We start from the raw sequence: 20633 nt of genomic DNA, 5'->3' as shown, positions 1-20633 counted from the left end.
GCCTGGAAGGGCCTCAGTTGGAGAGTTCTGTCAGCTGAAGAGCAAGCGCTGCGCAGCTCCTGGCCTGTGTCCCCAAGGTGTGTGGTGCCTTCTGTATCCTGGGGGAGCCCATGTCCACAGGCGGGGGCATGGCGTTCTGGTGGCGGAATCAGAGAATCCTTCCCTCTTCCATGGTGCTCCCTACAGCTCATTCTCCAGGGCATTCTTGGATCCAGCTTGAAGGAACTTGGATGTGGGGCTTTCAGCTACTGCCAGTCTGATCTTCCTATCTCCTAGGTGTGTCTAAGGCACTTATCCCTACCGCCCATCAGTGCCAGCGTACAGAAATGGAGCAGAGGGGCTGGCGTCGCACCAGGACATGTCTGAAAAGGATCCTAGAAGCTAGGAGTTAGGCCCGGGCTCTCTGGGGCAGACCAGGCCCCAAAGGTGCATGTTCCATTGTCCAGGCAGACAGCGAAGTGGCCACGCTGAGCAAGTATGAGAGGCAGGCAAGGAGCAGGGTGTGACGCCGCCCTGCTCCAGACGAGCGGACCAGGCATAACTCCCTGTAGGGCTGCATGCACACTCGGAGCTCCCGGGCAGCGCCCTGACTGAAGGACTGGCTTGGTGACTTATGTGCCATTGAAATGAATACAGAATAAAGTGCCAAACCCGCTGCATTGCTTAGACAAATTCTGGGGTGCAAGTGCCCGTCCTCATGTGGGGATAAGGGCTTCACTGGGCTGTCCTGTCTCATCCCTCGTGAGCTGCCGGGGATGCTCCCAGGCGGGGGTAACCATCTGCCCTGCAGGAGGGGAATGCAACTGACTGGCCAATTGGCTGGACCCAGTCCTCCTCCTCCTGGATTTTTCACATGCAGGCCTTGGCCATGCGAGGAAAACTGCCAAAAACCACCGCTGAGCCCAGTGCTAGGTGCTGTAGTGTACATGGACCTTGTTCAGAGTGGCTCCAGCTGCCGTGGGGTTGCAGCAGCGACCAGAGGCCTGTCTTGAGCGGGACTCCCAGCGTCGCTACCTGCTGGGACCAGTGCAAGCTCCCTCTCAGGCAGCCAGGTTAGAGTGTTAAAGTGACCTGTGCGGGCACTGCCTGGAGGCAGTCTCTTCTGGCTGGGAGTGACTTGGGCATGGACCTAGCAGTGCACCTCACTCCGCTCTCCACCATTAGCTGCCATGCCCAGTTCTGCATTCCCTTCCTCTTCCTGGGTCAAGGCTTCGGCCTAAGTGTGACCTGCCTCTGCCTGTGCCTGCTCCTGGGCAGCGGGGAGGGTGAGGGGTAGGACTCCGCACTGGCTGTTCCTTGGGCTTGCTGGAGGTTTGATTACTGGTGCTCAGCTCATGCAGTGTGACAATCTGGGCCTGTCCCTGGGTCGAGCCTGGGAGGAGCGCCGTTTGGCAAAGTGTGGAGGTGTCACATGGAGTCGCACTTGGTGGCCTAGGCATGTCTAGAGCACAAGTGCCCTGGTCACTAGCCACGCAGCAGGAAGCCTGCAGCCTTTTCGTATTTACCACCAAGATTGGGCTCCCTCTCAGGGCTGTGTCCGTGTGTGTAACTGGCCTGGCAGGCGTGTGTGCGCCAGGAGTGACCAGCAGCTCACTGCCCCACTGGCGGTGGCAGCTGTTCTCATGGGCTGCTCCCCCGCACCCCTGGGCACTGGAGCCAAACCTGCTGCAGGTCCCTAGCTGCTCCCCACAGCCTGTCCCTGGAGTGGGCCTGTGCTCAGTGCTGGAGAGTGAAAGTGAAACCAGGGTCTGGCAGCCAGAGCCCGGAGAGCCAGGGTGACCTCAGCCAAGTACACATCGTGGGCAGGGAGTCTCCCACCGGGAGCAGGCTGCATACGCTGCCCAGAGGACACCTCACTGCCTTTCCTGGCCAAGGTGTCTCATCACCACACCCAGTCGCTGCTCGCTGCCGTAACGGAGCAGGGTGTGCCTGGGGTGGGCAGACTCTCTGTGCGTGGGCTGCAGAAGGGGTGAAGGGGACTGGCTCTTGCTGGAGCGAGCGGCTTCCATCTGTCCCAGGAGCAGAACAATTCCTTCCTTCCTTCGCTCTTTTCAGGCATCAACCCCCAGTACTCGTGCATCCAGTTTGCTTAAATGGCCACTCCTGAAACTGCTCTCCTGCCGCCATGGCCATGTGCCAGGCAGCCCCGCTAAGCCCCCGTAGGAGTTCTGAAGTAACAGTCCTGTTGCTCACACCCCTCACCTCCGGAGACAACTTAGCGCCTAGCCAGCACTCTGGCAGGCTTCTCTGGGGGTCACTGTTCCCATGAGGGGCCAGGCTGCGTTACGTCTGCTCCCCAGGCTTTACGGACTTTGCACGCCCGTGCAGGCAGGTCCTGCTAGCTCCTCTCAGGAGCACCGACAGGCCCACGTTCTCTGGCATCAAGCAGCTGGGCTAAACTTTGTTACTCGGGGTCTGAAGAGCATGGAGTATTTTGTACATCCAAGCCCTGGGTGAGGCCAAGCCATCCTCTGGCCAGCCTGCTTGGATTGGACTAGGCAGGCATCACCGCTGCCTTTCGCTGCCTGTTAGCTTGGTTGGGTTCTGTCTGGATCACTTTGCCAGCCCAGGCAGCCCTGCCACTTTGGGGGAAGATAGAATCCCCCGCTGTTGTTGGGTTTTCACCAGCTCGTACGATTTGGTGCCCCTAGGCTAGGGGTGGGTAAAGTCGGCAGGAGGTCCTGCTCTCCATTGCTAGTGATGCCCTGAGAGCCTAGCCTGGAATGCGACATTTCAGCACCTCTGAGTCAGCTGGAAGTCAACTCTTGGGTCCTTGGAGCCAGGGTAGGGCCTCTGGCTGTGCTGAGGGACGCCGGCGCTCCGGCACGCTGCTCTGGGAAGTACCCTGGCATCCTTTAGGCCTGGCTTGGCTTTAAGGTCACAAGGCCTCTGTCATGAGCCTGACTCAGAACCTGCTCCCCATGTCCTTCTGCGGCCAGCCCCACTGCCAGGTCCACTCACGTGTGCGCTCTTGTCTCCCTAGGTCACTTGTTCCTTGCCAGAGAGTTTGCCCACAAAGAGTCGCCAAGATAGCTGGGCCAGGAAGAAAGCGTCGAACCCCTGACCCAGATTCCATCACTGACCCCGGTGGGCCGTTTGTCTCCTCCAAACGGCTGAAAATGTCCAGCAGCACCAGTGCCCCAGGCCAGAGGCGAGCATCCCGTGGGCTGGAGGATGCAACCAACAAGAAGAGGCAGAAGGACCGAGCAAACCAGGAGAGCAAGGAGAGCGAGAGACCCCCTGGCAGTGACCCTAAGAAAGGTAGGGCCCAAGGTGCAGCTGTCCCACTGCTCCACCTCTCCGCTCTCCCTGCAGCCGTCTGCTGTAGGATAAGCAAATTCAACTAAGCGCTTCCACTCGCCCATGTAACATGCTCCTTGGGCACAAGTCTCTGAATCCATAATCTGCTTTGCCAGCTGCTGCTTGGCACCATGTGTAAGCACAGCTCAAACCTGGCTCCATACACCACACGAGGCTTGGAGCTGGGCCTTGCCTTGTAGCAGCAGATCCCCTAGGACTGGCCTTCGGGAGGCGAGCTGCTTACCTGCTTGGGCTGCGTAGGAAGCTGGATTGGAGCCTGGTGCGGCTGGTTCTGCATCAGGCTCTGCAGCATGACACTTAGCTGCCCCTCACTGCAGTGAGTATTGCTATGGGATCCAGGCAGGTGAGGCCAGGCGCTCTGCTGGGGGTGTCTAAGAACGCTGGGCTGGCCGTGCTGGGTCAGGCCTGGGGCCTGTCTAGCCCTGGATCGCCCACGCTGACCCTGCACCCCTAGTGCAGCGTGCACACGCTATGGGGGTAGGGGGTGGACTGAAAGCGGACTTGCTCTCCTGGAATAGCTCCCTGTGTAGACAAGCCCTAAGGCTGCCAAATGTCCAAAAATCTGCAGCTGCGCAGAGTGCAGGCCCACTGGCTTCCCTGCAGGGTGCACACTGACATGGCACTTCAGTTTTGGGCCTGGTGAATTATGGTCCGTGTGATTTATCTATGGTGCGGGTGTGGCAGCTTTCCCCGGCGCCCGCGGGTGCAGCCGTGCTGGGATTCGCACTGGAGGAGCACAGTAAATCACTGGGATAACCTTTCATGCCAAAGCCCCGTGGGACCTGAGGCGGCAGGGAGATCTGCCTCATGGGAATCCTGGCCTTCCTGCCTCGTAGGGAGAAGGGAAGCTGCAATGTCACCTCCTCCTTTCCCCGGGGGTTGCCTAGAGTTGTGCTGGCAGCTGTGCGTGCTGTCCCGCAGGAAGTGCTGCAGGGCAGGCGTGACTCTGCAGGTGCTGGGCACGGACGGGCTGCGGAATTGGGAATAAATGCCTTGCTGGGTGTTCTGTGGCCTAGCGAGGTAGCTGCAGGCTGCCAGAATGCAATGCCTGGCACCGGGTGAGGCCGGCCCATGTGGGCTTTGGAGGTTCTCTAGGGGCTTCACACTCTGCCCTTTTGCTGGGTCCTTCTCCGCAGGCTGCTCCAGGGACTGCTGGGCTTTGCAGGTCCTTGTGGGTGTGCTGGGCAGACCCCGCTCCGGTAAAAGGGCAGAGCCCAGCCCACTTCCCCAGATGCCCTTGAGCTGCCATATGGGATTCCCATCTTCTGGCCCCTTGTCAAGCTGTTCCTGTCAGTCTGAACCCTGCCTTCACTGGCGCTCGCCTTCCCCGGTGTGTTGTAGGAGCACTAGTTACCATGGCCAGCTATATGCCTGCGGTGGGCACATGGCAGACCTGTCGCCATCGAGCTGGTTGGTTAACTGCCGTGCCCAGAAGCAGCTCTACTGTTTGCAAGGAGGGGTGCCTTCTGGAATGGCTCTGCAGCTTAGCCCGCTGATGCTGGCCGGTGCGTGCTTCCCGAGTCCTGAGCTACTGGGAAGTGCTGACACTTTCCCACCAGCTTGTGACACGCTCCTCAGGGTGATGAATTGCCACTGTGGCTGTTCAGTGACGTTCGGGGCTGCTGGGGGTCCCACATCGCATTGGGACAGCAGCATTCAAAGAGTGGCTCACCCCCGCTGATCCAGGGCAAGGAGCCCTCAGGCTCCGGTGGCCAGCAGGCTAAAGCTCTCCGCTTTTCTGGAGCAAACCTCCCCTTAAGAGCTGCATTGGAAGGCCTCTCCACGCAGCGTTAAAGTCTGGTCGAACATTCCTGTGGAAGTCACTTCCCTGCTATGTGCGCATATCCTCTCCTTGGCCTTTCCCAATCCCAGCAAATACCCTGCTCTGGTACCGAGAGCCGGGGGTGGCCCAGTGTGCCCTGAGGACGTGACACTGGCCATTTGGTGGGGGTGCAGCATTCGCTCTCACTGAGCAATGAGTGGCTCATTGCCATGGCAGTAGTTCCCCCCGAGGCCCCTCACAGCCAGGCTGAGATCACCACTGATTCCTCGGCCCCCGGTGTGTGCTGCACCGCACTGCGTGTCCAGCCCCTTTGCTGGAGCTGGGGGCCCCCATGCGTCAGCGGGGCTTGCAGGACTTGCACCTCTCTGAATGGAGAGCTCCTTCTCCTCACCCCTGCGGAGGCCATGCCGTAGTGTGTGTGTTGCAGGGCTGCTGTGAAATAATGTGTGTGACTGTCACAGACAGGATCCCAAGCTGGCTGGAGTTTCATCTTAGAAGCACTCGGAGTCCAGGGTCTGCTGGGGAAGCTCTCTCTGAAATCAGTGGGGCAGGGTAGCAGCTGGCTTGCTGGGGTCTCCAGAGGGAATGGGGAATACTCAGGATTCCCTGCCCACTTTGCTAGCTGGCTTGGCCCTAGAAGCAAAACTAACGTCCCTGCTGAGAGCACTTGCGGGCTCCACTAAGCTTGACATGGCTAGAACGCCCCCTGGGTCACTTGGGCACTACACCCCCTCAGACCTCTTAGTGCAGCAGGGCCCTGCAGATGACCGTACGGAATGGGGGTCGGGCACTGACACTGGGGTCATGGAGGAAAGTCAGCGAGCAGGCGCTCAGCGTGTAGAACTGATGTGAATGAAATTGTTTTTAGTTATTAACTGTATCGCGTGCCATGGGCTGTCCGAAGTGGGGAATGTTCAGTGGAGCAGAGAGTTGAACAGCAGTGGTGAGACCACCACTCGAATACTGTCCATTGCTGGGGCCAGGCTTGGAAAGGGCTGTTTCATCAGCAGTTCGGAGGCGAGCTGGTTGGAGGAGTGGGAAAGCTGCCTTGCAGGGCGAGTTAGAGGGCCCTTCAGAGAAGACGTGCTGAGAGTCTGTGCCTAGGTGGGAAGAGTCAGCAGTGTGCCCTTATTGCTGAGAAGGCTAAGGGCATTTTGGGCTGTATAAGTAGGGACATTGCCAGCAGATCGAGGGACATGATCATTCCCTTCTATTCGGCATTGGTGAGGCCTCATCTGGATACTGTGTCCAGTTTTGGGCCCCACACTACAAGAAGGACGTGGAAAAATTGGAAAGAGTCCAGCGGAGGGCAACAAAAATGATTAGGGGACTGGAGCACGTCTTTTGAGAGGAGGCGCTGAGGGAACTGGAATTGTTTAGTCTGCAGAAGAGAAGAATGAGGGGGAATTTGATAGCTGCTTTCAACTACCTAAAAGGGGGTTCCAAAGAGGATGTATCTAGACTATTCTCAGTGGTAGCAGATGACAGAACAAGGAGCAATGGTCTCAAGTTGCAGTGTGGGAGGTTTAGGTTGGATATTAGGAAAAACTTTTTCACTAGGAGGGTGGTGAAGCACTGGAATGGGTTTCCTAGGGAGGTGGTGGAATCTCCTTCCTTAGAGGAGGCTTGACAAAGCCCTGGCTGGGATGATTTAGTTGGGGTTGGTCCTGCTCTGAGCAGGGGGTTGAACTAGACACCTCCTGAGGTCCCTTCCAACCCTGATAGTCTATGAAGAGAGAAGACTTGGTATCAGAGGACTCTGTGATCCAGTAGCTGGAGTCAGTCGTTCAGACTGGAAATAAGGAGTCGCTATTTGCCAGCAGGGGTAATTAGCCACTGCCCCAGCTGCTCTTAGTGTGTGGTGCATTCTCCATCACTTTGGCTGGACGTCCCCATCAGTTCCCCAGGGCTAGTGCTCTCCCACTGCTCTGCAATGATCCCTGGGACCCCTTCGGCGTATCTGCCCTGTCTCGCTGGGATAAAGCTCGGAGCCTTCCACAAGCCGCTGGTCTGGCCTGTTCTCCTTGCGGACTGAGGCGTACGGGAAGGCAGCTCGGCCTGGCATTGTGACCCGCCAGATGAACATGGCTCACCGCGGAGCCGGGCTCTGGTGTGGTCAGCGTAGGCAGCGAGCTAGGAGAGATGCCTGGGCGTCAGGCTCCTTTCTGTGCAGCTGGGGTGCCCTGCTCGAGGAGCGCTGAGCGAGTGAGCATGCTGAAGAGAGCAGAGTTGCTGTAGCAGTGGGCGCCAGCCACCCTGCGAATGTCCCTATGGCTTCAGACATTGTACTCCGTGCAGCTCGCCGCGCTCTGCTAGCGCTGCTCTGTCCCTTCCCCCTCCAGTGCCGACCAGGCTGCCCCTTGGTATGCTGGCGCACTCATCTAGCCACCCACCGCGGAGGAAGGGCGCTGCTGCTGGAGCGCAGCAGGCACCGAGCCATGAGGGCTGGCCAGGAGCGCGGGGGAGCCTGCGCCTGGGCGGGGCTCTGGGGTGTTCCTTGTGCCGGTGTCGAGCTGCAGAGTGCTCCCTGGCAGGAGAGGGGGCTGGCGGGTGTGCGCTAGCTCCCTTGCCTCGCGTTGGCTCAGAGAGCTCAGGCCCCTGTCCTCGCAGGTACTGCTCCAGTGCTGCCTTGCTGTGCTCTAGCTGGACTGGACACACCAGCAGGCCTGGCTCCACTGTGACAGAGCCTGCGGGAGCCGGGCAGATCTTTCTCCAGCACAGCCCCCTGGCCCGGCCCTCTTGGGGAGGGAGCGCTGTGCAGCTGGCATGCGCCCACCTGGGACTGCTAGTCAGGCTGCTCAGAACGAGTCCGCCTGAGCGCCCCCAGGTAGAGCTGCTCTGGCCTCTCGGCACGCTGTGTGTCTGGGGTGGGGCGATAGCCACTCTGCCTGGCCCTGTGATCTGGGTTTCCCAGCTGCACCCGTACTTGCCTCCTTCCCCAGGGGCTCCCATTAACCCCTTCCTGGAGCGTGCCAAGTGCCTCTCTGCTCCCTGGAGCCAGAGCTGCTGTTTGGGCAGGGAGTGACGCTACCTCTGCTCTTGCAGACCTGCTGCTGGACTGGAAGCAGAACGCTGATGAGGTCATTGTGAAGCTGAACTTGGGCAGCGGGGCCCTGAAGTTGGAGGAGGTGGATGCTGCGTTCACAGACACCGACTGCGTTGTCAGGCTGCCAGGTAAGAGGCAGGCTCATGGCCGGCGCCTGGGGTGAGAAGAAGGCACTAGATAGCGTAGGTAACCCAGAGCAGTCCGTGGAGCTGGGCTACATGCTCTGTGCTCCCTGCAGACCCAACCCCAGGTACAGACCCATCTGGCCTGCCCCAGATCCACCAGCCTAGAGGGTACCACTGGGGACAGCTAGCTGGAGCGTGCCAATGGGAGAGGCTGCTCTTGGCACAGCCCTTTGGTAGCCACGCAGGTTGGGTCAGGGCATAATGGAGAATAGCTCCTGGTTCCTGCCCGGCCCATCGGCAGCACCCCGTCTGCACAGGAGATGCTGGCCCCAGGAGGGTAGTCCCAACCAAAGAGCTGAAACCTTGAGTGGGGCTGGGGCCCCTCCCAGTGCGGTCCCGGGAGGCAGACGTCCCAGCTGAACAGTGAGGGTTGGCAGGGAGATTTGGGGTAGGGAAGAAGTGGTGCTGGGCCGAGCAGCAGGCTGGCAGAGAACAGTGAATTGCAGGGAAGCGCATTGCGGAGCGTGACCAGAGGAGGCGCACGGTGCTGTCGGAAGAGGGTGCAGGCCGGCGGCTGGAATCCCCCCATGCACAGCAGTGGCAGGCGCTGTCAGGGCGGCGGGGGAGCAGGCGACATGGAGATGGGGTTGGCGATGGAACATCGGGGTGAGAGCCACGCAGCCCCTCTGGGCCAGTCGGCGGCGAGGGAGAGCCGACTCTCTGCTGCGGCACCTTTGGCAGAGTCCCCAGCAGGAGGCGCTGAAGGCCCGAACTCTGTCCGGAGCCCCCTTTGGAGGCACTGGGCCCTGCTGAGCAGAGTCCCTGCCCGTGCCTGCCCCAGCTGTGAGGTCCCCGTTTGTGCCCACAGATGGCCGCCAGTGGAGTGGCCAGTTCTACGGGGAGATCGAGAGCTCCTGCAGCAAAGTCCAGGGTAAGAAGGGCAACTTCCTGCAGCTGGTGCTTCAGAAGAAGATCCCCCTGCACACCTGGGCTTCACTCCTGGTAAGGCCACGCACCTCTCTGGGCCCCCAGACCTGCCGCAGGACCCACTGGAGATGAGGGGAGAGGGAGCTGAGCTCTGTGGGCTACCTTGCCTGGGCAGCAGCCTGGCTGAGCTCCCTGGGGCTGGGGGAGAGGAGGGTGATCACCGCGGGCGTCTCTGCCTTCTGCTGGACAGAGGGCCTGGCTGCCACTGCCTTGGCCCGGGGCAATGGGAGGCTGGCGTTCGTGCCCACGGCCAGGGGAGGGCCGCGTTTGGCCCAGTGCCCTGGCTGCGCAGCCGTCCCAATGGCCCACATTACCTTTCCCAGAAGAAGCGGAAGGACGGATCCAAGGAGCTAGCCAAGGGGGCCGTGAGCCCGAATGGGAAGGAGCAGCCCCCACCCGCACAGCCCACCCCTGAGGAGCCGGCGAGGAGCAAACGGGAGTTCCCGAACTCAAAGCGAGCTCCAGGGAGGGGTGAGGCCCCTGAAGGGAAGAGCCCAGCCAGCCCCGGGCTGCAAAGCGGGCCCAGCGCCAAGCGGGCAGGGTACCTCAAGGTGGCTCTGATGGAGGAGGAGCCAAATGCCGGGGTCCCTGGGGGCTTGGAGCCTGGCAAGGGACCCAGCGGGAGAGGGGGCAGCCGGCAGAACGGCCAAGCAGCCTGCGGTGATGCTGCCACGGGCCTGACCCCGCCTCTGGTGAAGGTAAGTGGGGGCACTGGGGAGCCTGCTGCCCCCATCACAGGTGCTGTCCTGCCCCATCCCCTCTCCTGAGGGTCTGGAGCCTCTCATTCTCCCGGTGAGGCCAGGGGTCCTGGTCTCCCAGTGGTGCTCCTTGGAGCTCGGGGAACACGTGCAGCCCCCCTGCAGGCTGGGCTGGGGCATGGCTCTGTGGATGCGGGGAGGCCTGACCCTGCCGCAGACAGGATGTTGGGCTGCTCACTTGAGCCCCCGGCTCAGGTTCTCCGTCTGCGCTGAGGCGGGCACCCTGGGGTGGGGGCCGGAAGGGGGCTGGGCGTCATGGCTCCCAGCGGGCCGTGATCAGGGCTGGGTTCCAGTAATCTGTCGGCTGGCTGGCTGGCTTACCAGACTCGCACCCTGGGGCCGAGGAACTCGAGCCCAGCAGCCAACTGGCTCCGGTTTCTGGACAGAGGGAAGGTGCCTGCGCAGCAGGAGCAGAATTCCTCCCCTGCTCCTGGCGCAGCGTGCTGGCCCTTGGCAGTTGTGTGGGTAGGAGCCCTGGAGCACACCCCAGGTCCCTCCTGCGCCCCAGGAAACCCTGTGCAGGGGGGGCAGGGCAGGTGGGAACAGGGGGCTTCCCTCGCTTGGCAGTAGCTAGGGCCGAGCTGGCAGCCTGGCCATTCAGGGCCGTAGACCAGAGCTACGGCTGGAGGGGGGCCAGCCCCAGCTCTGGGGGGACCCCCCATGTCTCACCTTCCCCCTCTGCACGGAAAGGCCGAAGTGCTGCAGAAGGAGCCCGTACTTGTGGGGATGCAGCCACTTGCTGCCCCTTCGGAGAGCTTCCCCCAGCACATGGCACCCTGCCTGGAGAAGAGAGCCTTGCAGCCGGCTGCTTCCCAGTGCCTGGCAGCCCTTGGAGAGGGCCCCGAGGCTGTCCTGGCCCCCGCCTCCCCTCCGCTGAGCAGAGACGCTGAGAAGAGCGACTGGTCCAAGGAGGATGTTGCCCTGGAAGTAGCAGCGGATGGTAAGTGTAGAGGGAGAGGGAAGCAGAGTGCTAGTCCATGGTTCCCCGGGCCTCTCCTGCTCCGTTTCCTTGCCGGCCAGCGGCGTGTGAACCAAGAGCGGCCGGCTCCATGGGGGCCAGTGAACAGGAGCCTGAGCCCAGAGCAGCCGACGGAGCTGACTTCTGCAGCCTTGTATCTCCCAGCCCGGCAGGCTCCCCTCTGAGTCCTGGGGCCCGTCTGCCTGTGGCGCTGGTGGGGAGGGGCTCCCAGGGCACAGCCGTCTCACCCCCCACCTGGCCTTGTCCTGTCCTAGAGCCAGAGCCCATGGTGAGCCTGACCTTGGTGAAGAACGACTCGTACGAGAAGGGGAGTGATTCGGTAGTGGTGCACGTCTACGTGAAGGAGATCCACAGGGAGACCTCCAAGGTGCTGTTCCGGGAGCAGGACTTCACGCTGGTGTTCCAGACCAGGTACTGCTGAGCGCCGGGCCCAGTCACGCACTGCGGGGGCTGCAGCACGCCAGGTGCTCCCCCGCATGCCCTCTGATCGCCTTCTCCTCTCCTTGCAGTGATGTGAACTTCCTGCGACTGCACCCCAGCTGCAGCCCCCGCACAGTGTTCAGGTGGCAGGTGAAACTCAGGTACCACGCACTGGCCCTGCAGTACCTGGGCGTTCCCACCTGGGCAGCTCCTGCTCTCCTCCAGCCAGAACAGAACAAAACAGCCTCGTGGCTGGAGCACAGGGCTGGGACACGACCCCTGGGGTCCATCCCCATTGCCCCTAGCCTTGTGCAAGCAATGCCCCTTTGGGTGTCAGGGGCCGGAGAGCACCCACCCAGGTGGCGCTGCGCAAGGCAGCGGGGGAAGTCACTGCGCCTGCCGAGATTCCCTCGTCAGCTGGGCTGGCGGGGCAGATAGCACCTGCTGCCCAGTACATGCTGCACTCCGCCAAGGTGCAAGCTGCCTGGCATGCGCTCCTAGGGAAGAGAGCCGACCACAGTGGGGGAAGCTGGGGGACCAGGCAGAGCCTAGCCCATGTCGGAGACCACATGCCAGGCCCCATCCCTCAGACGCGCGGGGCTGAGTGGATCAGTGGTGGCGTTGCGCTGGTAGGAGACTGGCCCAGCCCAGAGCGCCTCCGCGCTGCCAAGCACCTACCCTGCAAGAGGTCCCAGCTGAATGGGAGCCCAGCGAGGGCCCTGGCTCATGTCTGCCAGCGCTGAGCCTGCTCTCCTGTCCCCAGGAACCTCATTGAGCCGGACCAGTGCACATACAACTTCACCGTCTCCCGCATCAACATCTGCCTGAAGAAACGCCACAGCCAGCGCTGGGGGGGGCTGGAAGCCCCGGCTGCACGAGGTCTGCTCCTTGGCTTCCCCTCGCCTTAGCTCTACACGTGGCCCCGCCTGCATCTTCTTGTCTCTGATGGGGGAGGGCAGGCTGGGGGAGGGAACTTGGGTATGGGGCCAGGGGAGCTCGGGCAGCCTGCTGGCTTTGGGGGAGGGCTCCAAGCGTAGGGGGGCCTCTGTTGGCTTTGGTGTGGGAGGCGGCCCTGTCGGCTTGGGGGGGGGGCACTGGCTTTGGAGGCAGCGGGGCTGCCGGCTTTGGCGTGGAGTCCGAGCTGTATGGGGGGGGGGGACCCTGCCACGGCGGGGGCCAGACCAGGGCGGTGCCCTGGCGGCTGTGAAGGTGGTGGGGGGCTTGCCGGCTTGGGGTGGGGCCAGCTGGGGGCAGGGCTGGGACTGGGGGGGCCCTGTTGCTTGGGGGTGGGGTCTGGGCGGTGATGCGGCCCTGCCCGAGCTTTGGGTGGTGGTGCCTGCAGGCTTAGGAGTTGGGGGCTGACGGCTTTGGGGGCGTGCGGGCTGGGGAGGCCGGCAGCTTGGGGGCGGCCCTGCAGGCTTAGAGGGTGGGGGCTGATGGCTTTGGGAGTGCTGGCCAAGGGGGTGTCCTTCCAGGTTTGGGGAGGGGTGGCCCTGCAGGCTTAGGGGGCGGGGAAGTCCTGGGAATGGAGGGCATAAGCTCTTGGCCCATGCCCCAGCCCGCGGCTAACCCCAGGCCCACCTGTCCCCCCTTTTTTAAGGTGCAGTGGTGTGCAAAGGTCGATGCAACAGGCCTACCCCCCTGGATAAGAGCCAGCCTGGGCGGTAACCAGCATCCCTTCCATAAGGAGGAGGCTGCGCCAGGGGAAAGGAGCAAGCCCAGAGCAGAGGCTGGTGCCGCTGGCAGGGCGTCGTGGCCCGGACGCCACAGAGCACGCACAGTGAAGCAGGAACCGCACGTACGTGGTGAGCAAACTTGCAACACTGGTTCGTAGCGGGCAAAATTCACAAGGCACCAGAACGTCCAGAGAGATTGCATCAGCCTCTCACTGCCAGCGCTGGGGGAGCAGCTTCACTCCAGCACTAGCAGCCCGCCCTCCACACACCTTTCACTCTGCAAAGAGAGGCAGCATTCACCGCGGAAAGGAAATTTTCTGCCTAGCAAGGCGCGTGGGGGCGGGGCAGGTGCTCGCTCTGGGGGACTCCAGCAGGGGGCGCTATGGGGGGGGCAGGGCGCTGGCTCTGGGGGAAGCCAGCAGGGGCACTGTGGGGGCGGGGCAGGTGCTGGCTCGGGGGAGGCCCCAGCAGGGGCGTGTGGGGGCGGGGCAGGGCCGCTGTGGGGGCGGGGCAGGCGCGTGGCTTCTGGGGGAAGCTCCCAGCAGGGGGCGCGGTGGGGCGGGCAGGGGCTGGCTGTAGGGAGCTCCAGCAGGGGGCGCTGTGGGGTGCGGGGCAAGGGGGCTGGCTCTGGGGGACTCCAGCAGGGGGCGCTGGTGGGGGCGGGGCAGGGCTGGCTCTGGGGAGCTCCCAGCAGGGGCGCTGTGGGCGGGCAGGGGCTGGCTGTAGGGGAGCTTCCCAGCAGGGGGCGCTGTGGGGGAAGCGGCAAGGGCCTGGCTCTGGGAGCTCCCACGGGGCCGCTGTGGGCGGGCAGGGGCTGGCCTGGGGAAGCTCTCAGCAGGGGGGCGCTGTGGGGGTGGGCAGGGCGCTGGCTTCTTTCGGGAGCTCCCAAGTGCTCCGGCCTGCCCCAGCCGAGCTCCTTGCAGCGAAGGCCCCACTCAGGCCTACCCCTCTCTCCCTTGGCCTTGGCAGCCCAAGCCGATGTGCATGGTGCCGCCAATGACTCACAGCCCGGTGAGCAGCGAGAGCGTGGAGGAAGATGAGGAGGAGGAGGAGAAGAAGGTGTGTCTGCCGGGCTTCACGGGGCTGGTGAATCTGGGGAACACCTGCTTCATGAACAGCGTCATCCAGTCCCTGTCCAACACGCGGGAGCTGCGGGACTATTTCCATGGTGAGCGGGGGGCGGGGGCTGGCCCTGGGGCCGGGGGGCAGCGGTGGGGGACACGGCTCACCGTGTCCTGCGTGTCTCCTGCAGATCGCTCCTTCGAGGCTGAGATCAACTACACCAACCCGCTGGGCACGGGGGGACGCCTGGCTATTGGCTTCGCTGTGCTCCTGCGGGCGCTCTGGAAGGGCACCCACCACGCCTTCCAGCCCTCCAAGCTGAAGGTGAGGAGGGAGCCCCGGGCCAGGCAGGGAGACGTCATTGTGTCAGTTCAGGGGACTCTCAGGCTAGCGGGGGTGCACTTGTTGCGGCGGCTGAAGGCAGTAGTGCTGACGTGGTAGATGGAGGATTCTGCAAAGCCACACGGTAGTCTCGTGTTCCGATCAGAGTGAAATGGCTGAGAAGCCGGCTAACCGAGAGGGCTCCAACTCCCTTGTGACTGGGGAGGCTTCGGGCGGGTGTTTCCCCAGTGGGCCCTGCTGGGAACAGTTCTTGGCCCTTCACTAGTTAACACTTTTATCGGTGACCTGCAAATAAACATCAAATCATCATGGATGAAGTTTGCCAATGGGCCGAGAATTGGGGGAGTGATACACAGTGCAGAGGGCAGGTCGGTACTACAGAGCGATCGGGGTCGCTTGGTAAATGGGGCGCAAGCAAACATGTTTTAATACAGCTAAATGGAAATGTGTCCATCTGGGAACAGCGTCCGCCACACTGAGAGGCTGGGGGGCTCTATCCCAGGAAACCGCAACTCTGAAAAGGACTTGGGGTCATGGGGGATAATCAGCTTTACGTGAGCTCCCACTGTGATGCCGTGGCCAGTAGAGCTATTGCGATCCTGGGCTGGCTGTGCCCCACGGGAACAGAGTGGGCGAGGGGCAGTTGACTCCAGCAGCGAAGGGGTAACCTGTCCCTGGGGGTGGAGGCTGATGCCAGACAAATTTGGGTGCTAATTGTGGTGGGGGGTGGAGGATTCTCCATCCCTGGCCGTGGTTCAGTGAGGAGCGGGGGTTTGCCAACAGCTTTGCTCGAGGGGTTACAGCGGGCAGGTCTCTGCCCTGGGCTGGGCACGGGGCCAGACTAGGGGATCCCATGGGTCCTGCTGGCCTGAGGAGCTCAGGAGCCAGGACCGCCCGGCTAGCTGGGGCTGCTGCTGGGCTTTCCCTCTGTCCCTGCACTGGGCTCCTGGGGCAGGCGGCCCACAGCCCCAAACCCGGGCACAGAACTGGTGCTGGCAGCTCTCGCCAGCCTGGTGGTGCCGAGGGGCCTGCGCTCGTGACTGTTCCGGCCCACAGGCAATCGTCGCCAGCAAGGCCAGCCAGTTCACGGGCTACGCCCAGCACGATGCCCAGGAGTTCATGGCCTTCCTTCTCGATGGCCTGCACGAGGACCTGAACCGCATCCAGAACAAGCCCTACACAGAGACGGTGGACTCGGACGGGCGGCCCGACGAGGTGAGTGCAGCCACCAGGCGGAGGGTGCTGCCTTGGCCATTGGGGCCGGGATGCTGACTTCTCCCTTCCCCTCAGGTGGTGGCAGAGGAGGCCTGGCAGCGGCACAAGATGAGGAACGACTCCTTCATCGTGGACCTCTTTCAGGGCCAGTACAAGTCCAAGCTGGTGTGCCCAGTGTGCTCCAAGGTAGGGGCTGGGGCCCGGCCAGCAGGCGTCTGTCCGTGGGGCGGTGGGCACAGCCTGCTCACTGCAGGGTCACCGGGCCAGCCACAGTACCTGCTCCCTCAGCCACACTAGAGCCTGCCTTGCCAGCAGGGGTGCTGGGTTTCTTGGCCATCCCAGGGACTCATCCATCACTCCTCCCGCCCCAGTGCCCGGTGTCGCCACTTCCTCTGACCCCGGGGCCTCTGCCTGCTCCTCCGCCTCTTGCCATCGGAGCCTTCCAGCCCAGGGCCCCAGCTCTGCCCCGGGGGCTCTGCCCCGGCTGACTGTTCTGCCCTGTGCACTGCAGGTATCCATCACGTTTGACCCCTTTCTCTACCTGCCGGTGCCCCTGCCCCAGAAGCAGAAGGTGCTGACTGTCTATTACTTTGCGAAGGAGCCGCACAAGAAACCTGTCAAGGTAAGACGCTCTCCTGCCACGTGCTTTGCTCCTGGCCAGCTGGGGTGGCTGGGGGCTCTCCCGAGAGCCCACCGTTAACCGAGGCGCCGCGGCTCCTGGCTGGGCTCATGGGAGGGAGGCAAGCGGGGCTGGGCGTGGCCTGGCTGACCGCCCTCTCTCCACGGCAGTTTCTCGTCAGCATCAGCAAGGAGAACTCCAGCGCTGTGGAGGTGTTGGAGTCGGTTGCCCATAGCATGCGTGTGAAGCCAGAGAACCTGCGCCTGGCAGAGGTGAGTGCAGCAGGGCGGGCTCAGCCTCAGTACGCCTTGGTCTGTCCAGTGCCCCGCTCTGCAGAGCTTTGGGGCTGCCCCCGGTGCCTTCATCCGGGTGTGCTGAGCCTGGCGGCATGGCCGTGGAAGCGCAGAGCTCTGTGTGTGCTCGGGAGCCAGGCCTTCCCCTCCCAGGGGCGCCCGTATGCCAACAGGTGGGCCAGGCAGCCTGCGGACAGAGCCTCACTCCCTTGCTTCCCCGGCAGGTGATCAAGAACCGCTTCCACCGCATGTTCCCGCCGTCCCAGTCACTGGACACGGTCTCCCCCACAGACCTGCTCCTGTGCTTCGAGGTGCTGTCCCCAGAGCTGGCCAAGGAGCGGGTGGTGGTGCTGCAGGTCCAGCAGGTACGCAGGCTGAGGGAGACCTGGGGGACTGGTCCCTTCTGCCGCAGACAGCTCTGGGCAGCGCCAGCTGGGAGGGCAAGGCCAATGCCCAGCTGCCCTACTAAAGAGATCACTTGCCCAGCAGATGGGACTTGCTGGCACCTTGCCGTGAGCCCAAGGGCTGCTCCGCATGCAGCACCCCCACTTCTCAAGTGCAGCTGCCAGCGGCCTTTCTCCTGGGCAGTGATGGGGGGAGGGGCACAAAGCAGCAGCCCATCCCTGTTGCTGAGGGTTGGTGTCCTGCCGGGGTTGGTGTCCTGTGCAGCCTCTGAGGAGAAAGGAGCAGGAGGGAGGGGCAAGGTGAGCTCTCCCCCACCTTCTGTGGGGCTCAGGCACCAGCCCAGCCCCTCCTCCTGCAGGGCTTCATCTGTCCAGGAGCTTGCGGTGCCATGCAAGTATCCCATTTGTAACTTCACTTCAGAACTGGGGGACAGCCAGCCACCTCTTAGCAAAAAGGCAAAAGAGACAACAGAAAAGATAGGAACGCGCCAAACGCCGTTTGTGTTTCTGTTCTGTTCCGGTCCAGTAAGAGTAGAGACAACTGTACGTCGTTTTTATTATAGAGTCCGCGAGAACTCTGACAGAATTGACTTGCCGTGATTTGGACATGTAGCTGTGCATAGTGATTGTTTTCCTAAAGTTTAGGAAGTGTTTTAGGAACAAGTGCAATAAAGTTGGTAGCCACACTGTGAGGTCGTGAGAAGCCCTGCTCTACACCTCCCAGTTTGTGATTCCCCAGGGGCGGGGAGGGGGGCAGGGCCACGGTGTATGCTGGGACCTGTCACCTCTCTGGCCCACACTCCATGGTGATGGTGCTGCAGGGATCCTGCCCTGTGTGCCAGCACGCTGCTGGGTAACCTTCTCCTTCAGCGTCCCCAGGTGCCCAGCGTCCCCATCAGCAAGTGCGCGGCCTGCCAGAAGATGCAGCAGGCAGAGGACGAGAAGCTGAAGCGCTGCACTAGGTGCTACCGAGTGGGCTACTGCAACGTGTGAGTTGGCACATGGGGGCGGTGTGACGATGTGGTTCTGGCGGGACCCAACTGAGGTGCCAATCCAGGACCAATTGCTCAAACAGGGCAGTCACAGCCCCAGGTTGGGGTTTTTCCACCTCTAAGGCAAACCAAACCAGCCAGACAAAAATGACTTCGGTTTCACCCACTGACCAACCACAAGTCACACAAGCAACTTCCTTAGACACCCCAGTCTCCCAGTATCACCACCAGTCCCACCCGTCCTGGGGATGAACGGTTATGAAAACCAACACCCCAGTAAAAGAAAAGGTTCTCTCGATCCCAAAGGACCAAGCCCCAGACCCCAGGTCAATATACACATCAGATCTACCCACAAATCACGCTGTTGCCAACCCTTTAGAATCTAAAGGTTTATTCATAAAAGAAAAAGATAGAGATGAGAGCTAGAATGTTAATGGAATCAATTACACACAGTGATGGCAAAGTTCTTAGTTCAGGCTTGTAGCAGTGATGGAGTAACTGCAGGTTCAAATCAAGTCTCTGGAACATCCCCCGCTGGGATGGGTCATCAGTCCTTTGTGCAGAGCTTCAGCTGTAGCAAAGTCCTCCAGAGGTAAGAAGCAGGATTGAGACAAGATGGAGATGAGGCCTCCGCCTTATATAGACTTTTCCAGGTGTAAGAAAACTTCTTTGTTCTTACTGTGGAAAGTTACAGGAAAATGAGTCGCAGTCACATGGGCCAGTTTCTGCACACTCTGCTGAGTCACAAGGCGTATCTGCCTCCTCTCAATGGTCAGTTGTGTAGCTATAATGGTCCTTAATGGGCCATCAAGCAGGCTAAGCTGAGCTGACACCAACTAGTCTGGGGTGTCACCCAGAACTGCAGCACCAATTTAAACTACAGACAGTACACAGCCAACACTTACAACTTCAACTACAAAAATGATACAGACACACAGACAGCATAATCCTAACCAGTAACCCGTAACCTGGTCTTCGACACCTGATATGACCCCCTTTACATAGGATTTGGTGCCACCACAGGACCTTGGTTGCAACCCATGTTCTATATGGTCCCAGTTTATATCAATAACGTCACAGGCGGCGCTGGCTTGTATGGGGGCAGTGGCAGACTGGGGAGAGGGCCCTCGAGACTCAGTGGTCTGTGTGTTACAGGGGGTGTCAGAAAACACACTGGCCAGATCACAAAGCCCTGTGCCGGCCTGAGAACATCGGCTTCCCCTTCCTCATCAGTGTGCCGGAGTCGCGCCTCACGTACTCCCGGCTGGCCCAGCTTCTGGAGGGCTATGCAAGGTAAGGGCACCAGCGGGGCAGCTCCCGCACTGTCGCCTCTGCCCCAGGGTCACGGGCCATGCTGCCGGGCTGCTCACTGAGCTCTCCCTGGCAGAGAGCTGTGGGAGGGGAGTGGCAGCCTCCGAAGTGCGGGGACCTGTGTGGCCTGGCCCACGGCCCCCCCTCGACATCTCCGGCAGACAGAATTCTGCACGAGGGGCCCTCTGTGCTCGTGGAGGAGGGCTGAATGAGGGGCTCCGGCACCTTCCAGGGCTTGGCCTGGGCGTGTACTCTTCTGAGCTCTGCATCTCTGTTCGCGGCCCCCCGGCTCTGATGGCTCTTCCCTCCCACAAGGTACTCAGTCAGCGTGTTCCAGCCTCCTTTCCAGCTGTGCCCACAGCCCCTGCTCCCCGAGAAGCTGGACCTGCCTGCGAGGAGTAGCTGTGCGGCTGCCCCCCCTGCCCCAGAGGCGGGGGATGCAAACAGAGCCCCACACCGTCAGGAGCCCCAGCTATCCACCCCGGAGCTGCACCCGGAGCTGGGGGAGGCCAGCACAGTGCCCAGGAGTTCCACACTCAGCTCCGACTCGGGCTGCTCTGAGCACTCTCTGGAGGTCCAGGGCGAGGGCTGCTGGGTGAAGGAGCCGTCCTACGAGCGAGGCCCCAAGCCTGAAGGTAGGAGCCCCAGGGCTGCTCGGTGTCCCCGGCCCCACTGCCTTCCTGGCGCTGGCCAGCACAGCCCTGCCAGCCCCTCCAGTGCCCGGGCTCACGAGCTCTGTGCGAGGGGATGCCCCAGGCAGCCCCGGGGATGGCAGCCCTTCCTGCTGCCCAGGGCATCCTGTCTACGGAGCCCGTCACCTTCCCATCCCACTGCTCTGCCCTGCTGGAGGAGGCTGTCCCAGCCACCTGTCACTCGACCCTGCCGCAGGACCACAGGGGAGCAAAGAGAAACTCCTCCTAAGCCAGCTCTCCTGTCCCCGGCTGCTGCGGGGCAGCTCCTGGCCCACCAGGGAACAGGGGTGGTGATCTGCCCTGGCGGAGGGACCGCTTGGTACCCACAGTCCCCCCTGGAGCAGCAGAACTGCTCCCTTCTGGAAGTGCCCCGTGTGCCCGCAGAGGCTCCTGCAGCACAGGGGCCCTGCCGCTGAGCACTCCCTCAGTGGCTGCCTTTGCCTGTCCCCAGCTGCCGTCCCCGGGTACCAGCATGCGCCCAACGCACTCAGTGCCCATGCCACCCAGTTCTACATCAACAAGATTGACGGAGCCAGCCGAGAGCACAAGCTGGAGGACAAAGGTGAGCCTAGCCCACCCCGCCCTTGGGGCCCTGCAGTTCTGCTTGC

The 20633-nt window shown here is 62.1% G+C and overlaps 1 protein-coding gene across 1 annotated transcript in view; it reads left to right on the top strand.

Moving 5' to 3' along the window:
* USP19 (ubiquitin specific peptidase 19) overlaps window positions 1-20633 on the top strand; it is a 32146-nt gene that overhangs the window by 6568 nt on the left and 4945 nt on the right. The window contains 22 exon segments of the mRNA XM_075073329.1: window positions 2984-3261; window positions 8150-8278; window positions 9144-9277; window positions 9586-9960; window positions 10711-10960; window positions 11254-11410; window positions 11509-11580; window positions 12183-12298; window positions 13020-13078; window positions 13080-13217; window positions 13978-13986; window positions 14065-14263; window positions 14348-14481; window positions 15556-15714; window positions 15790-15900; window positions 16226-16336; window positions 16504-16605; window positions 16851-16991; window positions 17901-18019; window positions 19178-19315; window positions 19649-19968; window positions 20477-20587. Of these exon segments, the coding sequence (XP_074929430.1) occupies window positions 3120-3261; window positions 8150-8278; window positions 9144-9277; window positions 9586-9960; window positions 10711-10960; window positions 11254-11410; window positions 11509-11580; window positions 12183-12298; window positions 13020-13078; window positions 13080-13217; window positions 13978-13986; window positions 14065-14263; window positions 14348-14481; window positions 15556-15714; window positions 15790-15900; window positions 16226-16336; window positions 16504-16605; window positions 16851-16991; window positions 17901-18019; window positions 19178-19315; window positions 19649-19968; window positions 20477-20587 (3226 nt within the window). The 5' untranslated portion in view covers window positions 2984-3119.

The sequence above is a fragment of the Chelonoidis abingdonii genome, chromosome 17 (genome assembly GCF_003597395.2).
Source record: "Chelonoidis abingdonii isolate Lonesome George chromosome 17, CheloAbing_2.0, whole genome shotgun sequence".
Lineage (NCBI taxonomy): Eukaryota > Metazoa > Chordata > Testudines > Testudinidae > Chelonoidis > Chelonoidis abingdonii.
The sequence above is the reverse complement of the archived record's forward strand: the minus strand, read 5'-3'. Positions and strand labels throughout refer to the sequence as shown.